This window comes from Tetrao urogallus (assembly GCF_951394365.1).
Source record: "Tetrao urogallus genome assembly, chromosome: 4".
NCBI classification, from domain to species: domain Eukaryota; kingdom Metazoa; phylum Chordata; class Aves; order Galliformes; family Phasianidae; genus Tetrao; species Tetrao urogallus.
The window spans coordinates 12674948-12701461 of NC_136817.1; the positions used below are offsets into that span (position 1 = coordinate 12674948).

At 45.2% G+C, this 26514-nt stretch overlaps 1 protein-coding gene across 2 annotated transcripts in view; it reads right to left on the reverse strand.

Moving 5' to 3' along the window:
* NR3C2 (nuclear receptor subfamily 3 group C member 2) overlaps positions 1 to 17785 on the reverse strand; it is a gene marked incomplete at both ends in the record, with an annotated part of 191724 nt that extends 173939 nt beyond the window's left edge. The window contains one exon of one of the 2 annotated variants that reach the window (XM_079534286.1): positions 16011 to 17785. In XM_079534286.1, coding sequence (XP_079390412.1) covers positions 16011 to 17785 — 1775 coding nt within the window. The remainder of the gene's footprint in view (positions 1 to 16010) is intronic. The other variant, XM_079534287.1, reaches the window with a different exon arrangement.
* Positions 17786 to 26514: the final 8729 nt, after the last annotated feature.

Below are 26514 nucleotides of genomic sequence, written 5' to 3' on the forward strand. Positions count from 1 at the left end.
CAGAAAGACAGCGATAGGACAACGGGAACTGGTTTTCAAACTAAAGGAGGTGATATTAAAATCAGGCATTAGCAAAGAATTCTTTACTCAGAGGGTGGTGAGATGATGGAACAGACTGCTCAGAGAGGCTGTGAATTTCCCATCCCTAGAGGGGCTCAAAGCCAGGTTGCATGGGGTCCTGGGCAGCCTGATCTGATGAGGGGCAACCCTGTCCGCAGCAGGAGGTTTTAACTAGGTGATCTTAAAGGTCCTTTCCAACGCAAACCATTCTATCAGCCTATGGTTCTCCAACATTTCACCCAGTTGTCTTCAAGGACTGTTAATAACAAGATATTTTTTAGTATTTGCTTATAAACAAAATGCTTCTTTTGTTGTGTCTGAAAAAAGTTCTACCTGTTGCTTACTCATTTAACTCACGAATGTCTGAAATTATTCTACTGTTATTAATATTTAATCAATAAAAAAATTGGACAGCTGAGGACATCAGTTACAGCAAGATCCTACTCCTAAAAAAAAAAAAAAAAAAAAAAAAAAAAAAAAAACATCAACAAACAAAACGTTAACACTAGTTTGATTTTTTTTTAATCAAATATTTATGGAAATCTCATAGAAGCAATTAAGCAACTCTCTGGTATGCCATGTCTACAGACAGCTGGAAAGCCTAACAAGTGCTGACAATATTCTATCCCTTCTTCTCTTGACATCAACATTCAATAGAACCACTTTTTACAGTATCTGAAAAATGATAAACTAAATCTGAATTGCCAGGAAAGCCCATAAGTTGTCATAAATGCATTTACTTCCAAGTTATTTTCTTCTGGTGTTAGGTCAGTACTAAAAAAGCTCACTTAACACAATTTCAGCTCCCATGAACTCTGACATGAATAGATGCTCATCTGAGTACTCTGGTTCAATTCACATGCACAAAGCTATTCATTTGACTACTTACAGTATGAAGAATCATCCTTCTGTAGTTATTGGGTGGGGAAAGAAGAAAAAGTTCTGCTGAAAAGTCTTTTTTTTTTTTTCCTGTAAAAGCAAGATCTTTCTAAAATACAAAACTTACTAGTTATTTATTCTCTAGTCATACAATTTAACCTCAATTCAGAGTATTTTTCAAGTATATAATTTATGTTTCCTAGAAAACACCTTAAGTGTTTGAAAAGCTCATCATGACTCCCTTAAACACCTATTTCTGGTATCATAATGTATTTAATTAGTTTGCACATAAAATTATCAGCAAGACATTTCTCTTTTACTAAAAAAAAAAAAGTCACAACTGATATTATAACCTTATTAACTTAAAATTCAACTTTTGCTTGCATTTCACTGTTTCCCTTGATGCAACACTGGACTTTAGTTGGCCTTGTTGAGCTTGGAGAACAGAAGGCTCTGGGAAGACCTCATTGTGGCCTTCCAGTACTTGAAGGAAGCGTATAAACAGGAGGGGGAATGGCTATTCACATGGGTGGATAATGATAGGACAAGGGGGAATGATCTTAAACTGAGACGGGAAATTTAGATTCAATATTAAGAGGAAGTTTTTCACACTGAATATGGTGACGCGCTGGAACAGGTTGCCCAAGGAGATTGTGGATGCCCCATCCCTGGAGGCATTCAAGGCCAGGCTGGATGTGGCTCTGGGCAGCCTGGTCACATGGCTGGTGACCCTACACATAGCAGGAGGTTGAAACCACATTGTGCTCCCTTTCAACCCATTGTGCTCCCTTTCAACCCAGGCTGTTCTACGATTCTGTGAACACACCTAACACAGAGACAGGACTTCCCAGGTCAACCAGCACAGCACAAGGGCCAAGTCTAACATACCACCTACTACTGAGATCTCTGCTCCTGCACCCCAGACCCCACTTGGCTGCATGTGGTGCAGGCCCTCTGCATTCCCTTGGCCAGTGGCTATGGGCAAGGAGGTGAGCTGGTTACAAACAGGCTGACCCCGGCCAAAAAAACAAACAAACAAAAAAAAAACCTGAAGCCTAAATGTGGGAGTCTTCCAATTTCTTGATTTCACTGCTGTCAGTTGGTAGATTTTCAATAGGCCTCCTATCATACTTTTTTTTTTCCCCTCCTTATTCTGGGAGCACAGCCAATCCCCAGCACAGCAGCTGACTTTCCCCAGAACTAACTAGAAATATTCTGATAGACTCTATTTATAGACTCAAAAACTTAGGACTGGAAGCAGCCAACCAAATTTTTCCATTCCTTGCTCCCCTCTGCTATCTATCTATCTGTCCTGGGCTAACCTAAATTCCAGGCCTGCATGCATCTCCAGGGGAAATTATTCTATCCAGAATAGGTCTACCTTAGGTGAGTACACATCTTAAAAACCGAGAGCACCTCCAGAGATCCTTGCATGCAATTTACTGAACAGGCTGAAAGAATGTGAATCCTCCACTACGACGTCACATGAGGAAGCATTCATGCTGACCTTCTCTCTTGTCATTTTAACTCCAGTTTGGGCCTGTACATCGTGTGTTTACTTTGACAAAGCCCATGACAAATGACTTTTTTCAGTAGACTTGAGCAGTGCAAGTGGCATTTATTTATACTATTTTATTTATACACGCATATACACAGCTAATACTTGCAGAATTCATGTCAGTTAAATCCCTATTAGTTAGGGAACAGTACAAATAGACAGCAAAAGAAAATCTATGTCCCAAATTAATAACAATACTTCTAATTACTTATGTCTCTGTGAAATTCTTCACAATATTTTCAGATTTTGTTGAGCACTTCATATTGCAGGTAAGGTATTAAAAGTATAAATTTTGAAACAAAATTCAGAAGAGTGCTCTAGAAGCAGTACCTGGCAAATTTGATTTTTACTTAACCTTACAATTGTTGCTAGGAAACTCCACTCAATATTTACCTCAATTCATACTGCTACCGGTGGAAGCACTGAGGACTTGGCGGAGAATTCCCAACCTAAATTTACTCTTGCCATCTCACTTACCTAATCCACAGCCCTAACATAATATAGTACATAATTAAGATGAGGATATGTAGTTACCTTGCATTTGCAGAACCTGTATTTTGGAGATGTTCCATGCAGTACAGACAAGGAATCAGAGAAAAACAAAAAGTTCTGCTCTGCTGTTCATTGTTATGTATACTTAATGGAAAAAAAAAAAAAAAAGAAAAAAAAAAAACACCAACCCACAAACATTAATATGAAGTTTTCTACAAATAACAGAAGACTGTTACATTTCTGTCCTTTGAACACCGGGTATTTTAATGTATTCCATCATCAACCCTGATATCTAGTGCAGAGGCACTCAACCAGTCCATGTGAAATGTCAGACAAAGGCTAGATGGTTCTCAATGTGCAATATTTCTGTATTTACTACTGTTCTTCAACTTAATTACATGAAATACATCTGTAAAATTGATCAAATTAATTCATTTAGGCTGAAGCAGAGAGATGTTGAATATTCTCCGTTTTTAGTACTGGTGGACAAAACCACAACCTCTACCAGGATCTGGTGCACTGCATTAAGCTTACATCATCCTATACCAATGCCTGCTCTTTTCCTAGCTGCTATAATCTCACTCTTTCATTAAATCGTATTTCTTACAATCCCGCATTTGTGATCTCAAGTTCATTCCTGTTCTGTCCCAAATACCTTCTGCTCAGCATGAAGAATGCATTAATTTCTACTGACTTACTGATTTAAGCCACGCTAAACCCGTTGTCACCTGAGAGCCTGGGGTATCCGTGTGATGTAAAAAAGCTAATACCTGTCCCGGTCAGCAGGAAGCCTGACTCTCAACAGAGACTGATAGGGCTGGTGTGGAGAAGTCTCCAGGAACACCCACCAACTCCATCTCACCACCTGAGTGGCCTTATTAGGAGTTTCTCTTAATAAGCATAACAGCAGGTGTATGTGCTGAAGCAATCAGAACCTGAAATATCTTTAGATCAAGGGAAGGGCTAAGACCAGAGGATGGAAGACAGGGATCAGCACTGAAGGACATGAAGGAATTGGTCACAGTAAAAAGTATGAAAATAAGAAAAAAAAACAAAAAAAAAACCACAGGAGGAAGATCCACTTAGTAGTCAGTGAATTAGCTCAGAACTCATCTTGGTCCTGGAGTTATGGTACTAGGTCATTAAAAAACACAGATTAAGGCTTAAAACACATTTTCTTATGTCTGTCTTCATAAATAGAGTTAATGGCTGTAGGCCATTTACAAGCCATTAATACATCACCTATCTGACTCGGTTAGCATCATATTAAAATAAATGCATCAGGTATTTGCAACATATAATTAGCTGCAAAGCAACAGGTTTGCTTTACAAAAATGTAGTTTTGATGTATTTTTATCTGACACCGTAATTGTAAGTCATTAAATCAGTTCACAAAAGTTACAGCTGTTTGGAAACACTTCTTTAAGCTGCCTGCAATAAAAAACAATCCAGTTTCTCTTTGCAGATCAGTATTATTGTAAATGAGAATACTGGCAAACATTATGTAGATTTTCCAACTAGTTCAAAAGAAGTGAAGTTCATTAACAAAAAAAAAAAAAAAAAAAAAAAAAAAAACAGGATACAGCCTATTTGTCACTTCAGTCTCATTTCCTGCTTCCAGGGTTTCTCTCGTTAGTTTTCAAGAATTCTGTAGTGCTGTGAAGGAAGAGTAAGTAGGTACTCTGGTAATTCTGGATATAGCTTAAAAACACAAATACATGTGCACAAAGTCGTGCCTCCAGTTCTTCTCAGGAATCATTTCTTCTGCCTGTAATTCCTTTTTTTTTTTTTTTCCTTCCCCTTTTTTCAATTACAAATGTTTGAGCTAACAGCTGAAAACTACAATAAACACACTGCCAGCACTGGCATTAGCAGGCAGTACAGTGCAGTGATGTAAAGAGAGAGATGGCTGGGGACTGTCCACCCACACTACTCGTGTCCCAGGGACTGGGCCTCAGGGCAGCTCTGAAGAGCTCCCATGGACCAAAACCATTAGAGGCTGGAGTACTGCAGGTAATCCTAAAGCATTTCTGTCATGCTCTGCTTTCTAAGAAGCATCTCCTTTTTCACTCCACAGGCACCCCACAGTAAACAGAGGCAGCGGAAAGACTCACTCCAAAAGCACATTACTGATGCAAGCAGAAATGCTAACACAAACTTAGCAAAGAAGTTAGCAGCCTTCAGCACACAATTAACTCTTCTTTATGTCAGGAAGAAAACACAGGACCGTTTGCAGACCTACAATGGCTGCAGTTTTGGTCCCAAAAAGCAAGAAAAAAACACAATAAATGAGCAATTCAGTCTTTTCACTTCATACTTACGTATAATTCAGCCCCCTTCAATTTTTTCCCTCTTTTTCGAATTGTACATCCATCCAAAGCACTCGACCCTCTTGCTTCTTCCCCCCATGGGTTTAATGTGAAATGAGTAACAGTCTTTTATCTTATGATCTGCTTGCTCAGTTTGAAGTTGTCATTACCACAGATCAGTCAAAAAATTCCATACCTTATCTACTTCTTACTGTAAAATCTTAAAAAACCTGAATTCCAAAGTCTCAAGAAACATAAAGGATAGTTGGGAAACAAATGCAAATCAAGTACATTGTTTCATTGCAACATTATCTTATGTCATTAGTTGGCAGCAGCCATAAAGCTCTGGATCTTTTCCAATATTTACTTCCATACACTGAGTAGAAGTTGACACATCTAACCTCTACTTTATTCATCCTCCAGTAGTTTACACAAATTCAGATTAAAATAAAAACTTAATTCTAATTGAGTCCACTTAGATGAATCAGTTTCCCTACTGTGAATCAGAAGTAAGAGTACGGTAACTTCTATAGGGCTTGCAGAGCTCATCCTGCAGAAATGCTGTTCTACTCGGTGAGTTTCACAAAGGATGGGCTATTATAAAGGTTTGGTGATGAATTTTGACAAGCTAGTAACGTTTAGTAACTTCATACAACCCTTAAGGAACGCTTACTGGACAATACTTGCTTTTAAATATTAACTTAAGAAAGACTTAGTGCCTAGAGATAAACAAACTTAAAGCAAAAGCAGAAAAGCAAAACATGCCACAAAGCTTCCTCCACCCTAAAGCCAAGCAGACAGGCAAGCAACAAAGGAGCAGTCCTCAACAACCAAAGGATGATTGTCATAGAACCAGGGGCACCCCTCCATGTGCTCTGGTACCCATGCATCCATACAGGCAGCTTCAGAGGGCAGATAAGCTGCCAAAACTTTCTCACACGTAACATAGGGCCATGCCCAGCTCTGGGACACTGTCTTCTGCCAGTTAAAGAAACATCTGCACTGACCCAGAAGCACGCGTTCCCAGCCCAATGGGCCAGGACTGGTGACGTGTGTTTATTTTCTATTTGAAATTTAAAAAAAAAAAAAAAAAAAAAAAAAGACCTTGACCTTTAAGCATGGCAAACATAAGGTTATATTTGTTGTCTTGAAATGGGACTTATTTTCCTGAAAGTTTTCACACATCCTAGGATGAACAGCTGAGTAAGCCTTCATCCTTCATACTTCAGGATTTGTTCTGTTTTGTGGTGTTTTGTTTTTGTTTTTTTTTTTTTAAAAATTTCTCCAAACAACTTTGGAAAGTAACGAAGTCAGAGCCAGTGAAGAAGATCTGAACATACCACCGGACAAGCAGCTCTCTGACCGATCTCATCTACTGTACACAAATTGCACTTACTTTAAAATACTGTACCAAAGCAGACAAGTCAAACAGCCTTACTGGAAGCATTCCAAGTTTACCCCCAGCCTTCATAAGCAATGTCCTTGGAATACAGGCTTCAGAACTCCTGAACAGAACAGAAGTGCACCTTTGGTCTTTTGGAGCAACTGCCTGAACCCACACCCCTCATCCCAATGGGCCACCCCCTAAACAATGCTTCCAGAAGCAACACTTGATTTAAGGGCAGTAGTTTGAGGACCTCCTTGAGGCCTTTCTTCTCTGGACAAGAGGCCACTCTGACAGAAAGAGCGTAGCTAAGCCAAGAGCCCCTTCCCCACTCCTTGACCAGCAGCCGTACCAGCGGAGAGCCACATACGCGAACAATCGATTTTCCTCAACCAGACACTGCCAGAGTAAACCGGGACACACGGGTTGTGAAACTTGAGCTCCCCAAGGGCTCTGGGAGCACAGGTCTGGGTAAGGACAGACAGCAGGGTGACGCAGTCATGCAGGTACACGGACACGGCCAGATTGCACAAGCGCTAGGGGATGCACCGGAATATGCAGCTGCCTGCTGAGGCGGGGCAGCGCTTAACCTGCCACCAGGGAGCAAGGCACAGCCTAAAGGTTATCAGCAGGGCAATGCTCTGCCTGCTCACACTCATCGGGGGACTGCGGCTTCACCTTGAGCGTCACGTGCAATTCTGAGCACCACAACGTAAGAAGGACATAAAGCTGTAAGAGAGCAGCCAAAGCAGGGCTGCGAAGACGCTGAAGGGTCTGGAGGACAAGCTGTATGAAGAACAGCTGAGGTCCCTTGGTTTGCTCAGCCCAAAGAGGACGCTGAGGGGGGGGCCTCATGGCAGCCCTACAGCTCCACACAGCTGGTGGGGGAAGTGATTTATATAGCCATCACTTTTTCCAAACTAGGGATAGCAGCAAAAAAGCAAAAAGAAGAACAGAATAGAATAGATCAATTTGAGTCCGAAAGTCCATTCAAATAACTCATTACACCTCCAGATGCAAATAAAAAGCACTGTTTAGCAGGGAGGATGCAATTGAGTGAAACGATATAAGAATCATCAGAAACATTCAGCAATTAGTCTGAAATTTACTTTTCAACCTCAGGCCTAAAAATCTTTGATATATTATTAATTATCACTAACCACAATCAGTAGGGTTCCCATGCATCCTCAGAGAGCATACAAAGTCCTATAAGGCATTTTACAGACAATGGATTCAGTTTCTGTTCAGACGTTCCAACTGAGTATACTTTTTTTTTTTTTTTTTTTTTTTTTTTTTACGAAGTATCTTTCTATATCTTTCTATATTAGCCGAGTCATCCCACTTCAAAATATAAAATTCAATCTACTTTTTTTTCCCCTGAAATAATTCTCTGCTTACAAACAACAGATTTATAAAGATTTAATGTAGCAAGCAGCTAACAACACATTCTAATGTAATTGCAGAAGCTTAATTCACAGTTTAAGACCAAGAAATAAAATTCAAGTCATTCTCTTGTGACCTAACTACAGTTTGGGAACTTCTGTCACAGCGCAATTCACTGAAGAAACACTGCCTGCAAAATGTTCATGTACTGAGTAGATAGAACCGATGTAAGATATCCTTTTAAGAATCCAGAATCATTTATCTTATTTGACATCCTGCAACAACCATTTCAATAAAGCCAGAGGGAGAATACCGAGATCATGTCCTTTCAGAAAACACGTTAGTTTTTGTTAATAAACTTCAGGTACAAAAATAAATGAACAAGTGAAAATAAAGAAAGTAGAAGCTCTTTTTAATTTAAAAAGACAAGCTACTCAAAATCCTCACCCAGAAAGTAAATTAACTTTTAAAATTTTCTAAAAACTCAGGCGTTCCTGAACAAAAGCATGCATATTATTACTGGTGTGCACACACTGCTTCAAAGCATTACAAGAAACCCTCAAACAACTCCTAAGCACGTGCAGAGCCCAACACAAAGACAAGAGGTGCTGCAGTTGCTTGTGACAGTAGTAGTACTGGAGCAGACCATGCTGGGATATGCTAGCAGGGATAAGCAGGGACTTCCTGGCCTATGCCCCATCTCCCTGTGGTATAAATAAATAACAACAAAAAAAATACACCTTCCATCAAGGTCAGCGTGTCTCCTCCAACAGCAAAAGCAAGGCATCTCCAGGAGGAAAAGGAAGAAGGAAACTATAATGCAACTCCAGTGAGCAGTGACTCCAGGCACCATGCACTACTAAGGCATGCAAGGGGCTGTTTAAGCACTCAAACATGCCCAGCAACTGCTGCAGCCACTTGGGCAGCTGCACACAATTGTAGTAGTTCTCATTTTTTCTCCACAGATCTCTTTCACCTGGAAGATACTGCAGCTGAAGTAAATTAATTCATATGCTGAGCACCAAGCACTGATTAGCAACTGGCTGCATATGAGTGCAGGGATAAAATTACTAAACTTACACATACTTAATACTTGCTTTTCACACACCCTTTTATCACTCTTATACAGACCATGTTGTCAAAGGTATTTGTCAGAGAACAAGTCAAGGTCTTATGTTCATCATAAACCATAGTATTTTCTGACCTCTCAGAGCTTAAATCTGAAATCACAGTACTCCACTGTTCCCTGAGGGATTTTGATTGAAATCAGTCCATTATTAACTGCAGCTTCCACAACTATGTTCAAACATGTTAATACATACAGACACCTACAGTTAGAAAATAGAAGCTGTCTTTGGAAAGTATACCCTGAAAATACAGCTGCTGAGACTACGGCTTGATGATACATTGAGCAGCAGCACACACTTGTGATATTTCAGAGGCACTTTTACCTCTCCATCCCTTCAGTTTGCTCTCGTGCCCACAGTGCTCACACAGTAGAACTGGTGGACAGTTAAAAACTAAAAAGACCTTCAGAGTGAACTGGATCAGGAAGCCGATCTGGCTCTTGCATGTAACACCTACAACACACCCAAACCAAAGGCAGAAACAGTGTCAAACCAGACTCAAGGGCATTGCCCAACAGCACGTTTCATCACTGAAAACAATATATTGGTCAACTGCAGACGGCATCCAACAGCAATCTCTACACAAGCTGCAGCTCAATAAAGCACCAATACAATCTGAGTCAACCGGGCAGAGCACTTGAGAGCACGTTTAGGTTCCATTAATGCTAAGTGCTTGTTGAATAAGGACAAGTTATCAAATCAGAACTTAACAATTTACTCCCTGTGCAGATAACAGGAGTACTGCATGATTACTGATACCCCTGCAACAGTCCATATGGACGCTCACTTGCATAACTGCCACACAAATCCCATAAAATAGAATGGCAACATTTCTGCAGAGTACATATTTCAGACACCAGTCTCTTCCTGTCCTCATTAAGGGGGATGAATCCATACTGTCAAAATATGGATAATCAAAATTTCTTCTGCTTGCTTATTTTAAAATCCGTGCACTAAGATGAGCCTGACTTCCCTATTCCAGAGAACAGTCAGACAAAGGTGTCACAGTGAGATTCTGTATCACCACATGATACAAAAGCTAGAAAACAGTTACTAGTTATTATCAAAATAAACTATGGCAAGCCAATTTGTAACAGCCAAGTTTCATACAGTTTAACAATACAACTGGCCACATAAATGCTTCAGTGCCACACAACACGATTTACCCTTCTACACAAAGAAAAAAAACAATCCCCAGATACAGGTACAGGGATTGAGAAAGGAGTGCTTATTTCCACAGATTCCAAAGCTCCACTTATTCATGGAATGCGTTTTCCAGCAAGGTGGACTTCTCCCTCTCACAGGAGTCAATTTTCACGTGTAATTTAAATGGAAAAAATTAACCATCCCTAGGAGCCTTAAAAGGCTTTTTCTTTATAAAAAGATACTTAATAGAGATTTTCAATGCCCCAATCAAATTAGCAGAACAAAACAGAGCACCCTCAACAAAATAACATTAAGCAAAACTAGCAAGTACAAGGCTGTGAAATGAATGCTGGTATGCCAAGGAGAACCTTTGGACCTTCTAGTTCCATGCATTAATGCAGGCTGATAAACTTCAAAGTGAGAAATAAAGACACATGTTGAGGATCCTGTTACATATCAAGATTATATCCAGAAATATTAAGAAGTACATTTGTTTTTTGTAGTTCCATGTGTAATTTCACGTATTAATTTCCAAATTGAGAAGAAAAAAAGTACAAATTTAAGGCTATAGTGTACAACACAGGAGAATTGCCGTCCAGCCTTTTCAACAGTGAACTTATGGGGAAACTAATGGGGAAAACAATTCCACCAAAGCATGGAGACTATTTTGAACAAGTTGGCCTTCTTCATATGAAGTCCATAAAAAAACAAACAGAGGTGAAGGTCAATCATAAATTCTAAAAATAATATTTACCAGACCTTTATCTCCCTGGCAGGTATCATTCAGATAACCGACTATTCTAGATAATTTTTAACACAACGTTATTGACAGAAAATAATTGCCAATAGCCTGAAATCAGATTTAAACCAGATCACCTATTCACTTCAGGGAGGGTTACCCATAAATGAAGCCCACGTTGTTGTTATTACCAGCATTTTTTGGAGGGGGGGACTGCAATAAGCAGGGTCAGAAGGATGGACAGGGACATCCTGCATGCACCCGGTGCTCTGGGAAGCTGAGATATACCACCCAGATCAAGTTCTGGGCTGCTCATCAAAGCACTGTCCTGACTTACGCAAATTGCTCGGGAACAGTCAGGTATAAAAAGTCCCTAAACACTGTCGCCTTGATCGTAAATCCTAAGAAGTGAATGACAGCCTTTCAGGCAATTTTAGCATACCTACATTAGACTCTAAAACCTGATGATGAAATGTTTTGAAATTTCCCCAGCCAGTAAACAATTAAAATGTAATTACTAGTAGGTAGAAATAACTCCAGTTGAAATAGTGAACTTATTTAATGATAGCAACACATTGTAACTTCGTGAATTCATCCCACGCAGCCAGGGAAACTTTGCTGAAACAATACTGCTTCACAACTCACCTCCATACACAGGCTAGCACACAGAAAGAACTTCAGGAACCTGTATCATTTTGTACCTTAAATTCCTTTAAGGCTACCCACGTTCCAAAAGAACAGATATTCACATGCTTAAATTTGTACATTCAATCCAACTCTTTGATGTGTTTACAATCTAAGACATGCAGCTACGCATCGTCATCATAGAAAAACAGGTTTGAGGGTACTGTTTAGTTTCTAAACCAAAATCAAGGGGGAAAAGGAGATTTTTTTTTTTTTAACATTAAAAATAATAAATGCACAAGCAAACCATGCACCAGCTCAGCAGTTGGTACGACACTCCTTACAGTCACTGGGAAAAACAAAACAAAACAAAAAAACCCCACAACCTGAAAGTTCGAAAAAGTTTGGAGCAAAACTGCTCCCGAATCATGGGAAACTAAAACTGCATCTGAGTCCTTTTTTTCCATCACCTGTCACAGCAAGCAACACCTGCACCTATTCACCATCATCCACACAGGGAAAAACTCTGCACGTGGATCTTTACCCCAGAGCTCTATGGCATGGAAATGTGCCATCCTCAGGGGTCTTCTCTCCCTCTGGGAGCAACTTTGCACCTGTTCCCAGCCGGGGAAGAAAGCAGCTTTGGGGGAAACACTTGGCAAGGCAACGCAAGGACGTGTTACCAGGTAATGGAACCAAACAGTCTGACTTTTAGCCAAATCTGAAAACTATCCAATTGCAACTGTTTGGAAGAATGCACAGTAGGCACATCAGCCCTTTGTTTCTACCACAACTGCTGAGAACAGCGAGTATGCACATGTATATACAAGAGTTAACATGGAAATTAGAGGGAAAAGGCACATTTGCAGAAAAAGCTTTAGGTAAGAGCTAACACAGCAGAAAGGTCATCCTCCTCAATTTTTACTGTTGTTTCAAGCAACCCTGACATTTTCCTAGGCCATTTTGGAAATTACATAATTGGCATGATCTTAAGTCTTAGGCTCATACCCTGATTCAGATGAGCAATCACCTTAAAGCAGATTTCCGTCAGTGACATCACTCCACCTCACATACCTTATTTTCTAAGCCCACTTTGCTATTATTTGTTTAAAATCCGCCATTTCTTAGTAATGTCATTCATTGAAGGGGGCCGGGGGGGGGAGGGGTCTACACACACACGATTCACCCTCTATTAAAAATAATGCATGCTCAATCCTTCAAAGGTATGTTCTGCATGCATATTAACAGAAACAGCATTTCAAAGGAAACAGGCAAACATGCTTCTTCACTTAAGCTCTCCTTCCCCAAATCCTGCAGATTGTAATCTTGTAAACAAAGTTCCCACCATCCACCTTAAAGATAACCATAACCATTCTTTATCAAACAAAAATAACTAAAAAAACAAAAGAGAATGTTGCAGTTGACAGTGGGCACTTGGTCAATAAGACAGCAAAGTATTTCACATGCCTAGGCTGTGCTTATTTGATACTGTCAGCAATTGTAACTGACTCAAGAAAGAACCAATTTAATAAAAGGTGATATTTGAATAGGAAAGGAAAATCATTTTTAAGAACATTCTAAACATTCCCAATGCGAAAAGCCTTCTTCATTCCTGGTCACCCAGTCCTTTCCACAATGTAAGCTGCATATCAAAGAGGACACAGTATTGAAGTTCAGATCATAATGCTGTCAAAACAAGATCTACTCTATGCAGATCATCTACCGACTTCAAAGAATCATGTAGCCTCTTTTTTACCTTCATTTTAGTCTTTTCTTATGGCACTTATAATGCAAAATAAATATACTTCAGAAAAAATAAAGACGATATGGAAGGCTTAAAACATCAGGAACTTGGTACTGCAAGCTACGAAGGATTAATCACATGTTTAAACAACGTGAACGAAGAGAGATTTTGTCATACCAATACCCTCTTGACATAGGAAAGATGAAATGCCCTTTGGGACACAGCTTTAAAATATGTTTTATTACAGTGCTTTGGGGGATGAACAAACTTAATCATGATTTTCTCTGCTTTAGCTGGAATGTGGCACAGGAATTGAGGATAAAGGTAAAGATGGATTTGAGGCTCATTAGGAAGAGTGAGCTTTTGCAAGTCTTTGATTTGTTTCGTCAGCAGACAAATATCTGTATGGGCACCTATGCATTCAAACTTGTACTGCTAAGATAACCTCTACATTAATTTATTTTGAAACCTGAAAGGCCTTCGCACAGGTCCCCTGCTGCATCTGTTAGCACAAAGTCATTGCCAGACAGATTAACAGTAACATTTAGTTAAATAATGAGGCTGAGATAGAGATTTGAAATGATGACATGTATCCTAATCTGAAACACAGATCAGGATGTCTGAAGTGTTGCAACCTTGCAGATCGCTACCACCTAAACAGAATTTCGCACATGCATAATTGCTCTGAGAGGTAAAAACGTCAGAATTTCAATCATGTAAAGCCACAGCTACACTCAGATGCATACCTTACTAAGATATCAGCTTAGAAAACAAAGGAAAGCACAGTCACATCTCCCCTGATGACAGATGATTCGTTTATGGGTCTAGAGGCACAGGTGAGAAGAGCTACCATGGAATAACGTCAGATCAGAAGATACTCCTTCAAAAGCCTTAAGCAAAACTGTCATAAAAACATAACTATGGATGACCACACTCTTGAACAGCATTTCCCTGTTTACTGCTCAGTGGATTGCATCCTGCAGCAGATGACAGCCTTGGATCAACGTGAGCAGCACTTCCTCACACAAGAAGTCTCACGGACCAGCTCCCAAGTAACAGCGCTCAAACACAAAGGCAAGTAAGTATTGGGTCTTTGTTTGCAGACTGCCTATCACTCTTCTGGTGAACTTTTCCCAATGTGTAAATAATGCATTTTATGAACATTTATCTGGCAAAATAACTAGGAGACAGTAACTTCATCTCCTTTGATCCAGGAAGTACATTTGATCCAAGCACAGATGATGACAAACATACAGCTATGTGCAAAGTTCAGCATGAAGGTGGGGTACAGACTTTTCAATTTGAGCAAGATGTATTAAAAAAAAGTGTGCTCTCTACAAACAATATTTGAATTAGACAAAGTCAAGTAGACTGAAGAGTCTGAACTATTCAAATAGACCGCAGAGGTACTGGACAGGTCTGAGAATAAAATGCAAATATTTCAAGTGCTTCCTCCCCCTGCCCCCTTGCCCACGCCAAACTCTAGGTCCACAGACTGTCTTCCCTTCCCAAAAGCACAGTTAGTTTAGCCACTATGTCCTTCATTGGAAGATCACTCTTTTCCAGAAATATTTTGAGTCATACAAGTATTGAGAAAAGTACACATTCTCTTCACTCCAATCAAAGGATACGGTAGAAGCTGTGCATCTTTTGATGAGGAGAAGCACAGCTTTAGACACGTAAATGCAAATTCTGTTATCAGCTATTTTGCTGATAGCACAAACCTGGGGTCAGCCAGTTTGACAGATGAGGAGGCTTTGTAGCTACTCAGTCACATTGCCAGATACATTTAATAATTTGTAAAACTGACTATGCAAGTAGACGGCTTATGTAAGTAAGCGTCCTTCACAAAACACATGAACACCTGTTTGTGGAAGAAGTATGCACTTCCATGGATTGGCCAGTACAAACGCTTAGGACAGTTGCATATTTCTCTCACCAAAAGTTAGGAGATCAGTTCATCCATTTTTCCCTTTCAAATGCGTCAAGTTTTAACAGCCCTCCTCCTTCTGGAGGCATTTTTCTATATATACAAACCAAATGTTCCTACAGTTACAATACAGAAATAATATGTTGCCACAGGCTTGTAAGGTTTAGTTTTCAAATTTAACCAGTTGTAGCCCAGTGCAAAATTAGAGCCACGCATCTCTACAGAAATGGATTCCTAACGTTACCGTCTTACCCTCATCTCAACATTTCACCCGAGTTACAACACATTTGAGCACCAGCTAAGGAACAGTACCCTTTATCAGACACACAACAGCAATTTTACTAACCTTTCATTATGGGAAAGACAACGTTTGTAGTAGTAAGAGCTCACGAACATAACAAAGCGACACTTCCAAATCTAATACCGATAGAACATAATACGCTCTTTTTAAAGTGAGCACTTGGTTTTATTAAATCCATAGCAAACTACAGCAAACAACCAGCAAGTCTAGCAGCAAGAACTGAAATGCAAGCACAGAATTACACACCAACCTGAGAAATACCACCCCAGACCTCATTTTAATCCACATCTTGTGGAAAAGGGAGGGGAAAACAAGTAGCAGTTTGCTCGCTTACCTGGACACGTTTTCTGGAATGTACTCTAGAACTGGATACCCATCACTTCTTCTGGACGCCAGCTCCGAATGCGATTTCCAGGTCTCCACTAGCGTGCTGACGGGAGGGAAGGAGCTCAAGTGCTGAAATGCTTGCTCTCTAGCAACGGGCCGTGACAGAGATATCGTGCCCTGGGCACCGATCCTGTAGTGAAATGACTGTCCACCTGAATTTACACCAACAATGGCAGAGGATGGTATGCTACTGTCTTGGTAATAGCTGCCATCATCAGGCTCCTGCTTAATCCCCACAGGGAGGCCTGGATTTGGAAAACCGCTACCTTCACAACTGCTATCAAAGGAAGAAACAGGTGGTCCTAAAATCCCAGAAAGAGAGTAGTAGTCTTTGTCATCCATGAAAGAAAAATATGAGCCATCTGTAAATGGAAAAGGATTTACTGTTTGATTCCCTTTAAAAGAGGCACCGGAACAAGGATGTTTAGCTGACTCTTGCTTCACCGGTACCGAAAAGGGGCAATCAGAACTTATTTTACTGTTTTCACCAATGCACGCACTACCGAATGAACCGTCTGGTTCGGGCTTTATGAACTGAACGAGGTTCATCTGGCTGTTGTTTGAGATGGCATTCTCCATTTCCTCCATTTTGGGAAATGGGATTTCTGGAGCACCCTTGTCTTTCGTTTCTGGACTGGGAACAGTATCTTGGCTTCTGCTAGGTCCAGCCGGCGTGCTGGAAGCAGGGAATCCTAGCGAGCTGTTGACGGGGCTACAGATCGAAGATCCCCCCACAGTGCTAACCGCTGGGCTGGAGCGAGTGGACCTGTTGTTGGCATTGGAAGGGCTGGCAATAGAGCTTCTTGAGTTCAGGTTTGCAGGGCTGGAGACAGAAGACCGCATAGTGATATTGTTAGGACTGGAGACGGGAGATTTCACGCTGCAGTGACTGGGAGGACTAGAAATTGGTGATTTCATGCTACTTATAGGGCTAGAAAGTGGAGACCCTACGTTGCTAATGTGAGCGGGGCTGTGCAACATGGACCCCCGGCTCTCAACGTTGGGTGATCGTGACAAGGGAGTTCCCTGCCCGATGGGGCTGTGCATAGCAAAGTTCCCAAAGTTAGCAGTAGTTGAGGACACTGAGTTAACACCAGCAGGACTACACACCGAGGAAGCCATGTTCTGAGGACTGCAGCCTGAGGGACTTTTCTCTTGACACACGATGGGGCTTTTGACAACAGCATGCATGGCACCGCCATTCATGGCGCTTCCCGAGTCCGCCATCAGGGACCGCAGGGGCCTGCTGGGGCTGTGCAGGGGAGAGGAACAGTGGCCGTTCTCCTTGTAGAGCTTCACCAGGTGCTCCACGTTCTGGTAGACCTTACCCGGGCTCCCCTGGTTCTGCTGGTCATACGGGTAGTCGGCGTCTCGGATCGAATCCATATACAAACCCATGGATTCGGCCACTGTCGCTGACAGTTCTTTCGACTCGGTTTCAGTTTTGATGTCAGAGGGCAGAACAGTGGGATGGCTGCTGTCCTGCTGCAGGCAGGAGAGAAGCTCAGGTTTTTCCTTGTTTCCTGGAGCGCTGCTGTTCGCAAAGGTGCCGGCAGCACAGCTCACATTCACAATCTCCATATAGTTACTGGCATCAGCCTGCTCTCCAGGACCTAGGGAAGAATACTCCACAGACTGAGGAACTTGACCCCACCGTCTCTCCATATCTATGCCTTCAGGGTAGCTGTGGTATCCTTTTGTCTCCATAACTAGTAAAGACATACACACACACAAAGAAGTGAAATTAATAAGTGGCAGGACAGTGCAATTTACTAAGGAAATTTCCTAATTTCCTAGGGAAACAAGGCATATCCGCTCACTCTGTCTATCCCTGTCTGTCTGCTTGCCAGCCTCGCTTCCCACCCCATCAGTCTCTTCTCAATCATGCCACGGGAAAAGGTCTCACAGATAAGACAGTCTGACAGACTCTCAGACAGAGATGACCAGTCATCAAAAAACACCCAAATTCTTGCCTGAAAGCTTATGCTGGACAGTGCCAGCCCAACCCTGCAGCACCACCAAAGACCTCATGCTACCGTGCCATAGGGACAGCAAAGCAGCAGGGGCTGGTGCTCTGCAAAGGTTTCTCTTGATCTTCCAGCGCTGTAAGCGATGCTTTGAAGGAAAGCTGCAGTTCTATGGGGCTGGGAGCCAAGCTTTCAGAGCCCCACTGATATAGGAGGACAAGCTGAACGAGGAGAGAAGCCCCACAGAAGTTCCTGCACAGATGGAGGGGATGATGAAAGGCTGTAGGGTCTGCAACCCCACCAACCACCACGGTACGCAGCAAGAGGAATGCATAAAGGAAAGTGAACCTCCTTCTAAGAAGTGGCCCTACAAAGCCTTTCACCCAGCGTGGCACTCTCCCTAAGCATGGCTGCTTTCTGAGTGGTCACACGTGCATTATTCTGGAAGAATTCTGTTATTCTGAAAATCACGTATAGGTAGCAGCAACATTCTGAAGAACAGGCTCATCATCTTGTCAGAACTGTAGAAAGTCGAGTGCCAATACTTATAATATCAGTATTACATAAAGATCTTTTTTCCCCTTTCAAAATGCACTAGTTTTGCAATGTTTAACACCGTGCTTAACCGCCTCATTTAGCACTGCTTAAGAACTATCATTTTTTTTAAGCAACACCGTAAAAAAAAGAATAAAACAAAAAAGCAAAAAACCTTCAAGGGAAAGGCTCGAATACTACTTTGCCCTTCCTTAGGGCTACGGCCTTACGCCTGCATTCCTGTCAGGCACAAACGCTGTGAGAATATCATCCTGTGGACCCAATCCCACTCCTACAGTCGAAAATCTCCATCCAGAAGTGCTCGCTTTCACACAAAGTCACTTCTAGATCATCACTTAGCCCTCACGTTAAGTGCTGGGCAAGCCTAATTCCGACAGAAATCAATGGCGGCCGCCAGTGACCGCCACTTCGGAACCCCGGGGGCTTACGGAGGGTCAGCACCGGGATGGCAGAGCCCCGCAGCCCCCGCAGACAGCGGCACGGTGCGGGGCCGCTCCGACACAGGCCCGGAGCTGCGGGAGCGCTGTGGCGCTGGCTCAAGCGAACCTTCGCAGCAGCAAACCTCAAAACTTCGTACAGAATCAATAGGCGAGCGTGCTTCAGAACTTTAACGGATAGAAATCTGGGTCACTCCACGGGGGAAAAATAAATAAATAAATATATAAATAAAATTTCACCCCCTCCCTCCCCCCCTCCCCGGTCCTGCGCTACCGGAGGGAGAGGAGAGATCCTGCGCGGCTCGGGGAGCAGCAGGGCGCCGGGCTCCAAGCAGCACGGCGGATTGCGGCGGGGGAGGCGGCAGGCGGCGCGGTGTTGGCGGCGGGACCACCTCGCGGCGCGGCCCCCCTCCCTCAGCGCCGGCCTCTCCTCGCCGGCCCGTGCGCGGCCATTTGCGATCCCCCCCCACCCCCCCCCGCGCACCGCGACCCGCCGGCGTGAAACGGAGCTCGCGGTAACTGCGAAACAGAAGGACCTTCTCACCAATCAAAGAACCGAAAGCCGCCGCATGGAGGTCCCGCTCCCCTCGAGGGTCACCCAGCCCCAAGCGGGACCCGCACTAAGTTTCGCACCCGGCCCCCCGCAGCCGTCGCCTTTCACGGCGCTCGTTTCGCCGCCGCCCGCCTGGCGGAGCATCCCCGCATCCCCCCCACGCCCGCTCCTCCCGGGGGCCCCGGGGCCGCGCCCCCGCCCGCGGTACCTGTTGCCGCCGAGGGAGGGAAAAGGAGGAGGAGGAGGAGGAGGAGGAGGAGGAGGAGGGAAAAGGAGGGAGGGAGGGCGGGCGGAGTGGCGCGGGGCGGCCCCCCGGCCCCTGCCCGCCCGCCCGAGGCGCGCCGCGCCGCCCGGTGTCACGGCGCGGCACCCGGGAGGGGACGGGAAAAGGTGCCAAGTCCTTTAAAAACATGTCACATGCCCGCAAGTTCAAGTTTACGTCCCGGCGCCGCGTGCTCCCATTGGCCGAGAGGCGCGCGGCGGAGGCCAGGCCGGCGCCCCATTGGCCGAGCGGCGCCGTCACTCAGCCGCCGGGCGACATGACTGATACAAAGTTGCTGCGACACAGGCGGCAGCCGCAGCTCCTTAAAGCCGCAGGGCGCCGCGCCCCGGGACGGCGCGGGGCCGGGCCGGGCCGCAGGGGGCGGTTCGGGGTATGGGGGGAGACGGGAGGTGCGTTCGCCCGGGGCTCGGGGACCGCAGCAGGGCGGCGAGGCCGAGCGTCACCCCCGCGCCAGCCCCGGTTTTCCGCGTTTCGGCGGCGCGTGGATCCGAGCGCCGCCGGTGCAAGGATGGGTTAAAAAAAAACAGAATAAAATGATAAATAAATAAAAAACGGGGAAGAGGGGAAAAAAAAAATAAAAAATTAAAAAAAACGGCGGTGGCGGCAGAGCGCGCCGAGCCTCAAGGACTCGTCCTCTGCTCGCCGCTGCCGCGCGCATCCCGCCCGGCGCTGCTTTTTCCCAGGGAGACGCGAGGAGAGCAAAGTTTGAGCCCCGCGCTGCCCCCCGCCCCGCGTCCGACGTCCCCACCCGTCCTTCCCCAGCGCTCGCCGCCCCCTGCCCCGCGTCCCGCCCGGGAGAGGCCGTCGGGGCGCCGCGCACCTCCCGCCCGCAGCCGTGTCCTCCGCGCTGCGCCCATCCGCGCGCGCTGCCCGGAGCCGCCGCCGTCACACGGCTGCGTCCCTCCTCCCCGCGAAGTTTTCAGGCTGCGGCCGTGACCTGGATACCGCGCGGGGTCCGCGCTACACTCACCTCTCTACGACATGGTGGTGGTGGTGGTGGTGGTGGTGGCGGCAGGAGGAGGCGCGGCCCCCGGCTGCTGCCAGCGAACCATCCGACAGCTAGCGCGCACCGGCTCCGGGAGGGGAAGGAAAAAAAAAACAGGGGATTTGGGGAGTGCGCGGCGGAGCGGGCGCGGAGGGGCTGCGGCGCGGCGGGCGGACAGCTCCCACCATGGACGCCTGAGGTGGGTGGGTGTTCCCGCGGGTCACACCCTCGGCCGGCGGCGGAGGGGAGCGGGGGGTGGATCCAGGAGCGGGGAGGAGGTGAAGAGGGAGAAAGCGGGGGGGAGGGGGGGGGAGAAAGGGAGACACCCTCAAAAAAAAAAATAAAAAAGCCACGGGAATAATAATAATGATATTAATTGAAAAAAATAAATGCAACAAACTTATGTCATTCCAGGTAAAACTCCCATCTGCGCCACCAAGGAGCGGGAGGGAGGGGAGCGCTGAGGGTGTAAACTTTTTCCTCCCCCCGGTGCCGCCCGGCCCCTCGCAGCGCCCCGCGGCCGCGCCGCCTCCTCCCGCGCCGCCCCGGCGCTCCCGGCGGCACCCGGCGGCGCGGCGCCGCGGGGTTCCTCACGCACGGAGCCGCCGCCGCCGCGGTTCCTGGTTCGCGGAGCCGCCGGAGGAAGGGAAGGAGGGCGGGAGGCAGGGCGGGCGGCACCGGGGGAGGAGTGTCTCCGCGCCCTTCCCCCGGCGGAGCGGCTCTCCCGGCCCTGGCGGCGGCACGGAGCCCCCCGGCGGGCTGCGGGTTGCGGGCGCAGCGCTCCGCGGGGCCGGGAAGTGCGGGAGACGGCACCGCACACAGCACCGCGCCGCACCGCGGAGTCGAGCGGGCGCGGGGCTCAGCGCTCACATCGCTGCGGGCTTTGCATTCATATTCCCGTCGTGGCTGAGATGTTTCCACGCGGATTATTGGGAAGTTCGGGGCGTTGCACGCTTCTTCCTTTAAACATCCTAAAAAAATAAAAGGAAGCGGCGGAGGGAGGGAGGGAGGCGGCCGCGCTGTGCTCCTGGGCGGAGGGCTGCTCGCCCCTACCTGCGGCACAGGGCCTGGGCCGGCGGCGCTCCATCCGCTGCCGTCCGCAGCCGTCAAACTTTGCGGGAACTTGATCGATGCGGAACGGGGCGGCACGCGGTGCTGCCGGAGCTGGGCTGCAAGATATCAGCGCGCTCGGGAGCTTAATTTCACAATTAGTTTGCCGTATTATTGGAAGCAAATCATATTTCACTGTGCCTACACCAGCGTGCTATTTTTAGCCAGAATGTCGCTAAAAAGGAGGAACCTAGCGAGATGTATTATCGCGCAGAACGCGAACAATTCCCTCTCCCTTACCTCGCTCCGTGCCACGCAGCTGCTAGGGAGCTCGGATCGCTCCCAACCCGCCGCCGGTGCTCTCCGGGACAGAGGGCAGCGCCTGCCCGCAGGGACCCCCGGCAGAGCCGGCCCGCTTCGTGCCGCGCACAGCAGCGTAGTGCTGGGCCGAGGGTCGCGCTGCTTTGTCTCACTCTTCCTGCCATTCTTGTGGGGTTTATTTTTATTATTCAGGGCAAAGGTGTAAATACAAACAGCAGCTGGAATGCTTGGAGGTAGTCTCAACCTTCGTGGTGTATAACTAAGATTATTACTGTTGAACAAATAGAGTTGAGGTAACGTTCCTAATGTCTTGGTACCAAATGGTTGTTGGTTGTTTTTTTTTTTTTCCCCTTTTTTCCTCATCCCAGCAGAGAGATGGCAGCTGGAGGGGCAGAGTGCCTGCCTGGCGCGCGCAGGATGCTTGCAGACTTCGTGCAGATTCAGTGCAAACCTCATTTGTTTTCTGCCCGCAGTTCGCAGGAGCACTCCGCTTTTTAGTGGTTGACACGGCAGCTATTTTTAGCGGCATTTTAACAGCTGTCACTAACAACCAAGATCTCATCTTGAGCGGGGAAGGGAGATTATCTGTTTTATTTTAAAAAAATAAAAAATAAAAATCAAACGACAATTGCCAGATTATAAAATGAATTTTAGATCTTTATCTGTAAAGAGAAAAGGCTATCTGTTCCCATTATGCCAATCCCATAAAAAAAGTTCCTATGGTGGGCTTGATAAAATAATGACTAGGGTCTACCAGACTGGGAAATACTGCTGTTCTGTAGATACACATACAAACGTATAAACAGAGCTTGCAATTTCTACTTGGAGTGGCCCTGTGGCCACTCCTGCTGTTGTGTCACAGCTTGGGGAGGGGCACTGTTCTCCAGGTGGTCCGGGGAGCAGTGAACTCTTGCAGGAGAGCTCCCTACCCTGGCTCTGGATGGAGGTCAGCCTATGTCAGACACATAGCATGGAGCAGCGGGCACAATGGGGTAAGCCACACTGTGGCAGATGTCATCCCTGCTCCAAAGATAGTGGCAAATTTGCCCTGGATAATGCGATGCTGAACAAGATAACTCGGCGAGCGCCAAGCATTCCCTCCTCCCCTGCTCGCAAAGCCAGCGACTTTGCACTGTGAAAGCAGCCTACTGTACTGCCTTGCTTAGAGGTCATGTGCCCTATTTTGAGAACTGAACCAAAGCGGATGAAGTTTTGAGCCATGTCCAAGTGAGGCAGCTGGGCATTTCCCACTGCTCCCGGCCCCAGCGAGGCAGGCAGTCACATGCTGTGATGGACAAGTCCTTCAGCTCAGAGTTAACTTTGATGCTGCTCACCTTACCCGTGAGTGCAGAAGATGCGTAGCTGGCTGGGGATCGCTTTTCAGAAGGACTGCAGCCAACTTTGGGAGGATGCGGTAGAGCGGAGGTTGCTTTCCCAGTACCAGTGGTGTCGGTGTCCCGAGAGCACCCTGCAGCCTGCCGGCTCCCCAGCTCGCTGCACTGAACACCTGGCTTCCCAGGCACACTGAAAGCCTTACAAACCTGACACAAACCCTGGAAAATTGTAGGTAAACATGTTTCTGCATGGCGTGCTCTTGCGCTCCTGGATATCAATATTTTACCTGTTTCGTCCAGTTTTGAGCAATTTTATTTTCTAATTATGGCTAAGTCTTTTAGCTGAGCAACAGAACATGTTCCCTTTTAACCTGCTTATTTCTTTCCTTCTTTTTTCCTTTTTTTTTTTTTTTTTTTTTTTTAATGCTTCTTAATGGCCCATGTTATAACTGCGGTTGAACCACATCTAAGTATAGTACAATTGCATTTCTAATGCATATTGGCATTAGAGACTACTTGCTTGTGTGAAGGGCCAAGACGTGCATTTGAAAGCACGAGTTTCCAATATGTTTTAAATCACGTTTTTTATTGATGATCAGCGCTGATAGTTTCATCTGGTTCAAAATGAAACTGTCTCACAAGGAATTGCATGTTTTGAATTACAGGTCTTGTTGACAAGGGTAGGGTAAATGAAGCACAAGTAATAACGTGCAGGCAGTACTCCGTATATTTTGTAGCTTTAATATTGCTGTTTCTACCTTGTTGTTTATATTCATCCTCCAGCTTGTTTATTACTTGTGCTATTACTTGTGAGAAAATGTAACCTGATAAAAGCACCATGCTACAAAAATTGTCACTACCACAGAACTCAGACTTATCTCAATATTAATGAATTCCCAGCAATAAAAGGCAGTGGTGGCTAATTGTATCTTAATATTTATCTACTTCCTACTGGCATTTTTACAATATCAAATGGCAACTCATACTGTAATCTGATTAAAATTTTGAAGTAACCATAATAGCACTGTACCTATGCCAAAGATCCAGACATAGTCTTTAACAGCAGAAAAAATAAGAGAGTGAAGAACACCCTCCAGCACTTAATAAACATATCAAATGCAAATTGAAGGAAATTATTTAATCACTCTATAGGCTAGTTAATTTTGATGATTATTCACGGTTCTAGTAGAAATATGTACAAAGAACAAGTTACTACCAAAACTGTCATGGCACCAAGGCCATAAGTAGAATTTGAAGCTTGCTGCACTGTGGAAATTACATTTCTGATTAAATGAAAGTGCAGATTTAAATCTCCAACAGCAAAAGGTGAATTCTTCTGCAGTTTTCCCAATTCTTCCATAATCCTGAAATTTCCTGCTCTTCTCATGCAGGCTGTGCTCCAGCTGGAGGATCTCATTCAGTGTGCCACCAAATATCCTTGGGCCCAAGCTGGGCAGCTGATCTCACATGGCAGGGAGGATTGTTCTGTGTTGGATGCATGTTGATGTATACAGGTTGGACTGAAAACGAATACATTTTCCCCAAGGATCTGTAATTTGATGTTCTAAGAAAGTACTATGCCTTTGAAGATGAAGGTCCTGCCATGATTCCTGGCTTGTATCAGGAATGATGTAGTGAGCAGGACTAGGGAAATAATCCTGCCCCTGTATTCGGCATTGGTGAGGCCTCACCTTGAGTACTGTGTTCAGCTTTGGGCACCCTAGTACAGAAAGGACATTGCAGTGCTGGAGCAGGTACAAAGAGGAGCAGTGAGGCTTGTGAAGGGCTTGAAGAATATGCCTACAAGGAGAAATTGAAGGAACTGGGACTGTTGAGTCTAGGGAAAAGGCGGCTGAGGGAAGACCTTATTGCTCTCTTCAAATACCTGAAAGGTGCTTGCAGCAAGAGTGGTGTTGATCTCTTCTTACTAGTGACAGGTAACAGGACGAGGAGAAATGGCCCCAGGTTGTGCCAGGGGAAGTTTAGGTTGGATATCAGGAAACACTTCTTTACAGAAAGGGTGGCTAAGAACTGGAATAAGTTCCCCAGGGAGGTAGTTGAGTCACCATCCCTGGATGTGTTCAAAAGCTGTTCAGATGTGGTGCTCAGAGACATGATTTAGTGGTGGGTTGTTAGAGTTAGGGTAGCATGGTTAGGTTGCGGTTGGACTCGATGATCTTTAATGTCTTTTCCAACTTGAGCAATTCTATGATTCTATGATTCTTTGGGCCTAGACTAGTGTTCTGGTAATCCAGGGTGATGCACTGCAGAGTTTTCTCACTGTCCTCTCTGATACTTGACCCACAAGTCAGAGAGGGTTCCAGCATGGCACAAATTTTGACATGTTCAGCAGGTTAGCCTCTACCAGTCCTTAGCATTAGCAAATAGGCTAAGTGACTCTCCTGTGAGAAGAAGCACCCTTACCAACACAGCTGCACGGCTATGGCTTATTCTCTTTTGTGAGCCTGACAGTTGCCCAGGTTGGTTTCAAGAAGCAATGCTGCCAATGCGTCTGTGCTTATACAATGCTGGCTTCTGCAGCAGCCATGCAGATATATTCTGAGCTCAGGAGAACTCATTTTATAGGCAGGAGTGGAGTAATGAAGGATCTGTCTGAGATCACCTCAGGAGGCTACGGCAAAGCCATACTGGGTATTTCCCAAATCCCAGCCCACTGCCTTTTGTCACAGGAGCAGGTTTCCTCTTCAGCCACTGCCTTCCCAAGCTGGTTACATGAGCACAAATAACGTATGGATAAAAAACACATTTGGTTGTTGTCTGGGCAAGAGAAACACACCAGGATCTGTTTGAATTCAGTATTGAAATGAATATAGAAAACTCACATTGTTAGGGCTTTCTGCCTCCCAGATTAGCAGCAGTCACCAAAAGCTGATGTTACCTTGCCTGCTCAAGCCTGGTCAGAAGAAGCGCATTCCACAAATGTGCAAGAATTTTTGGCATGAATT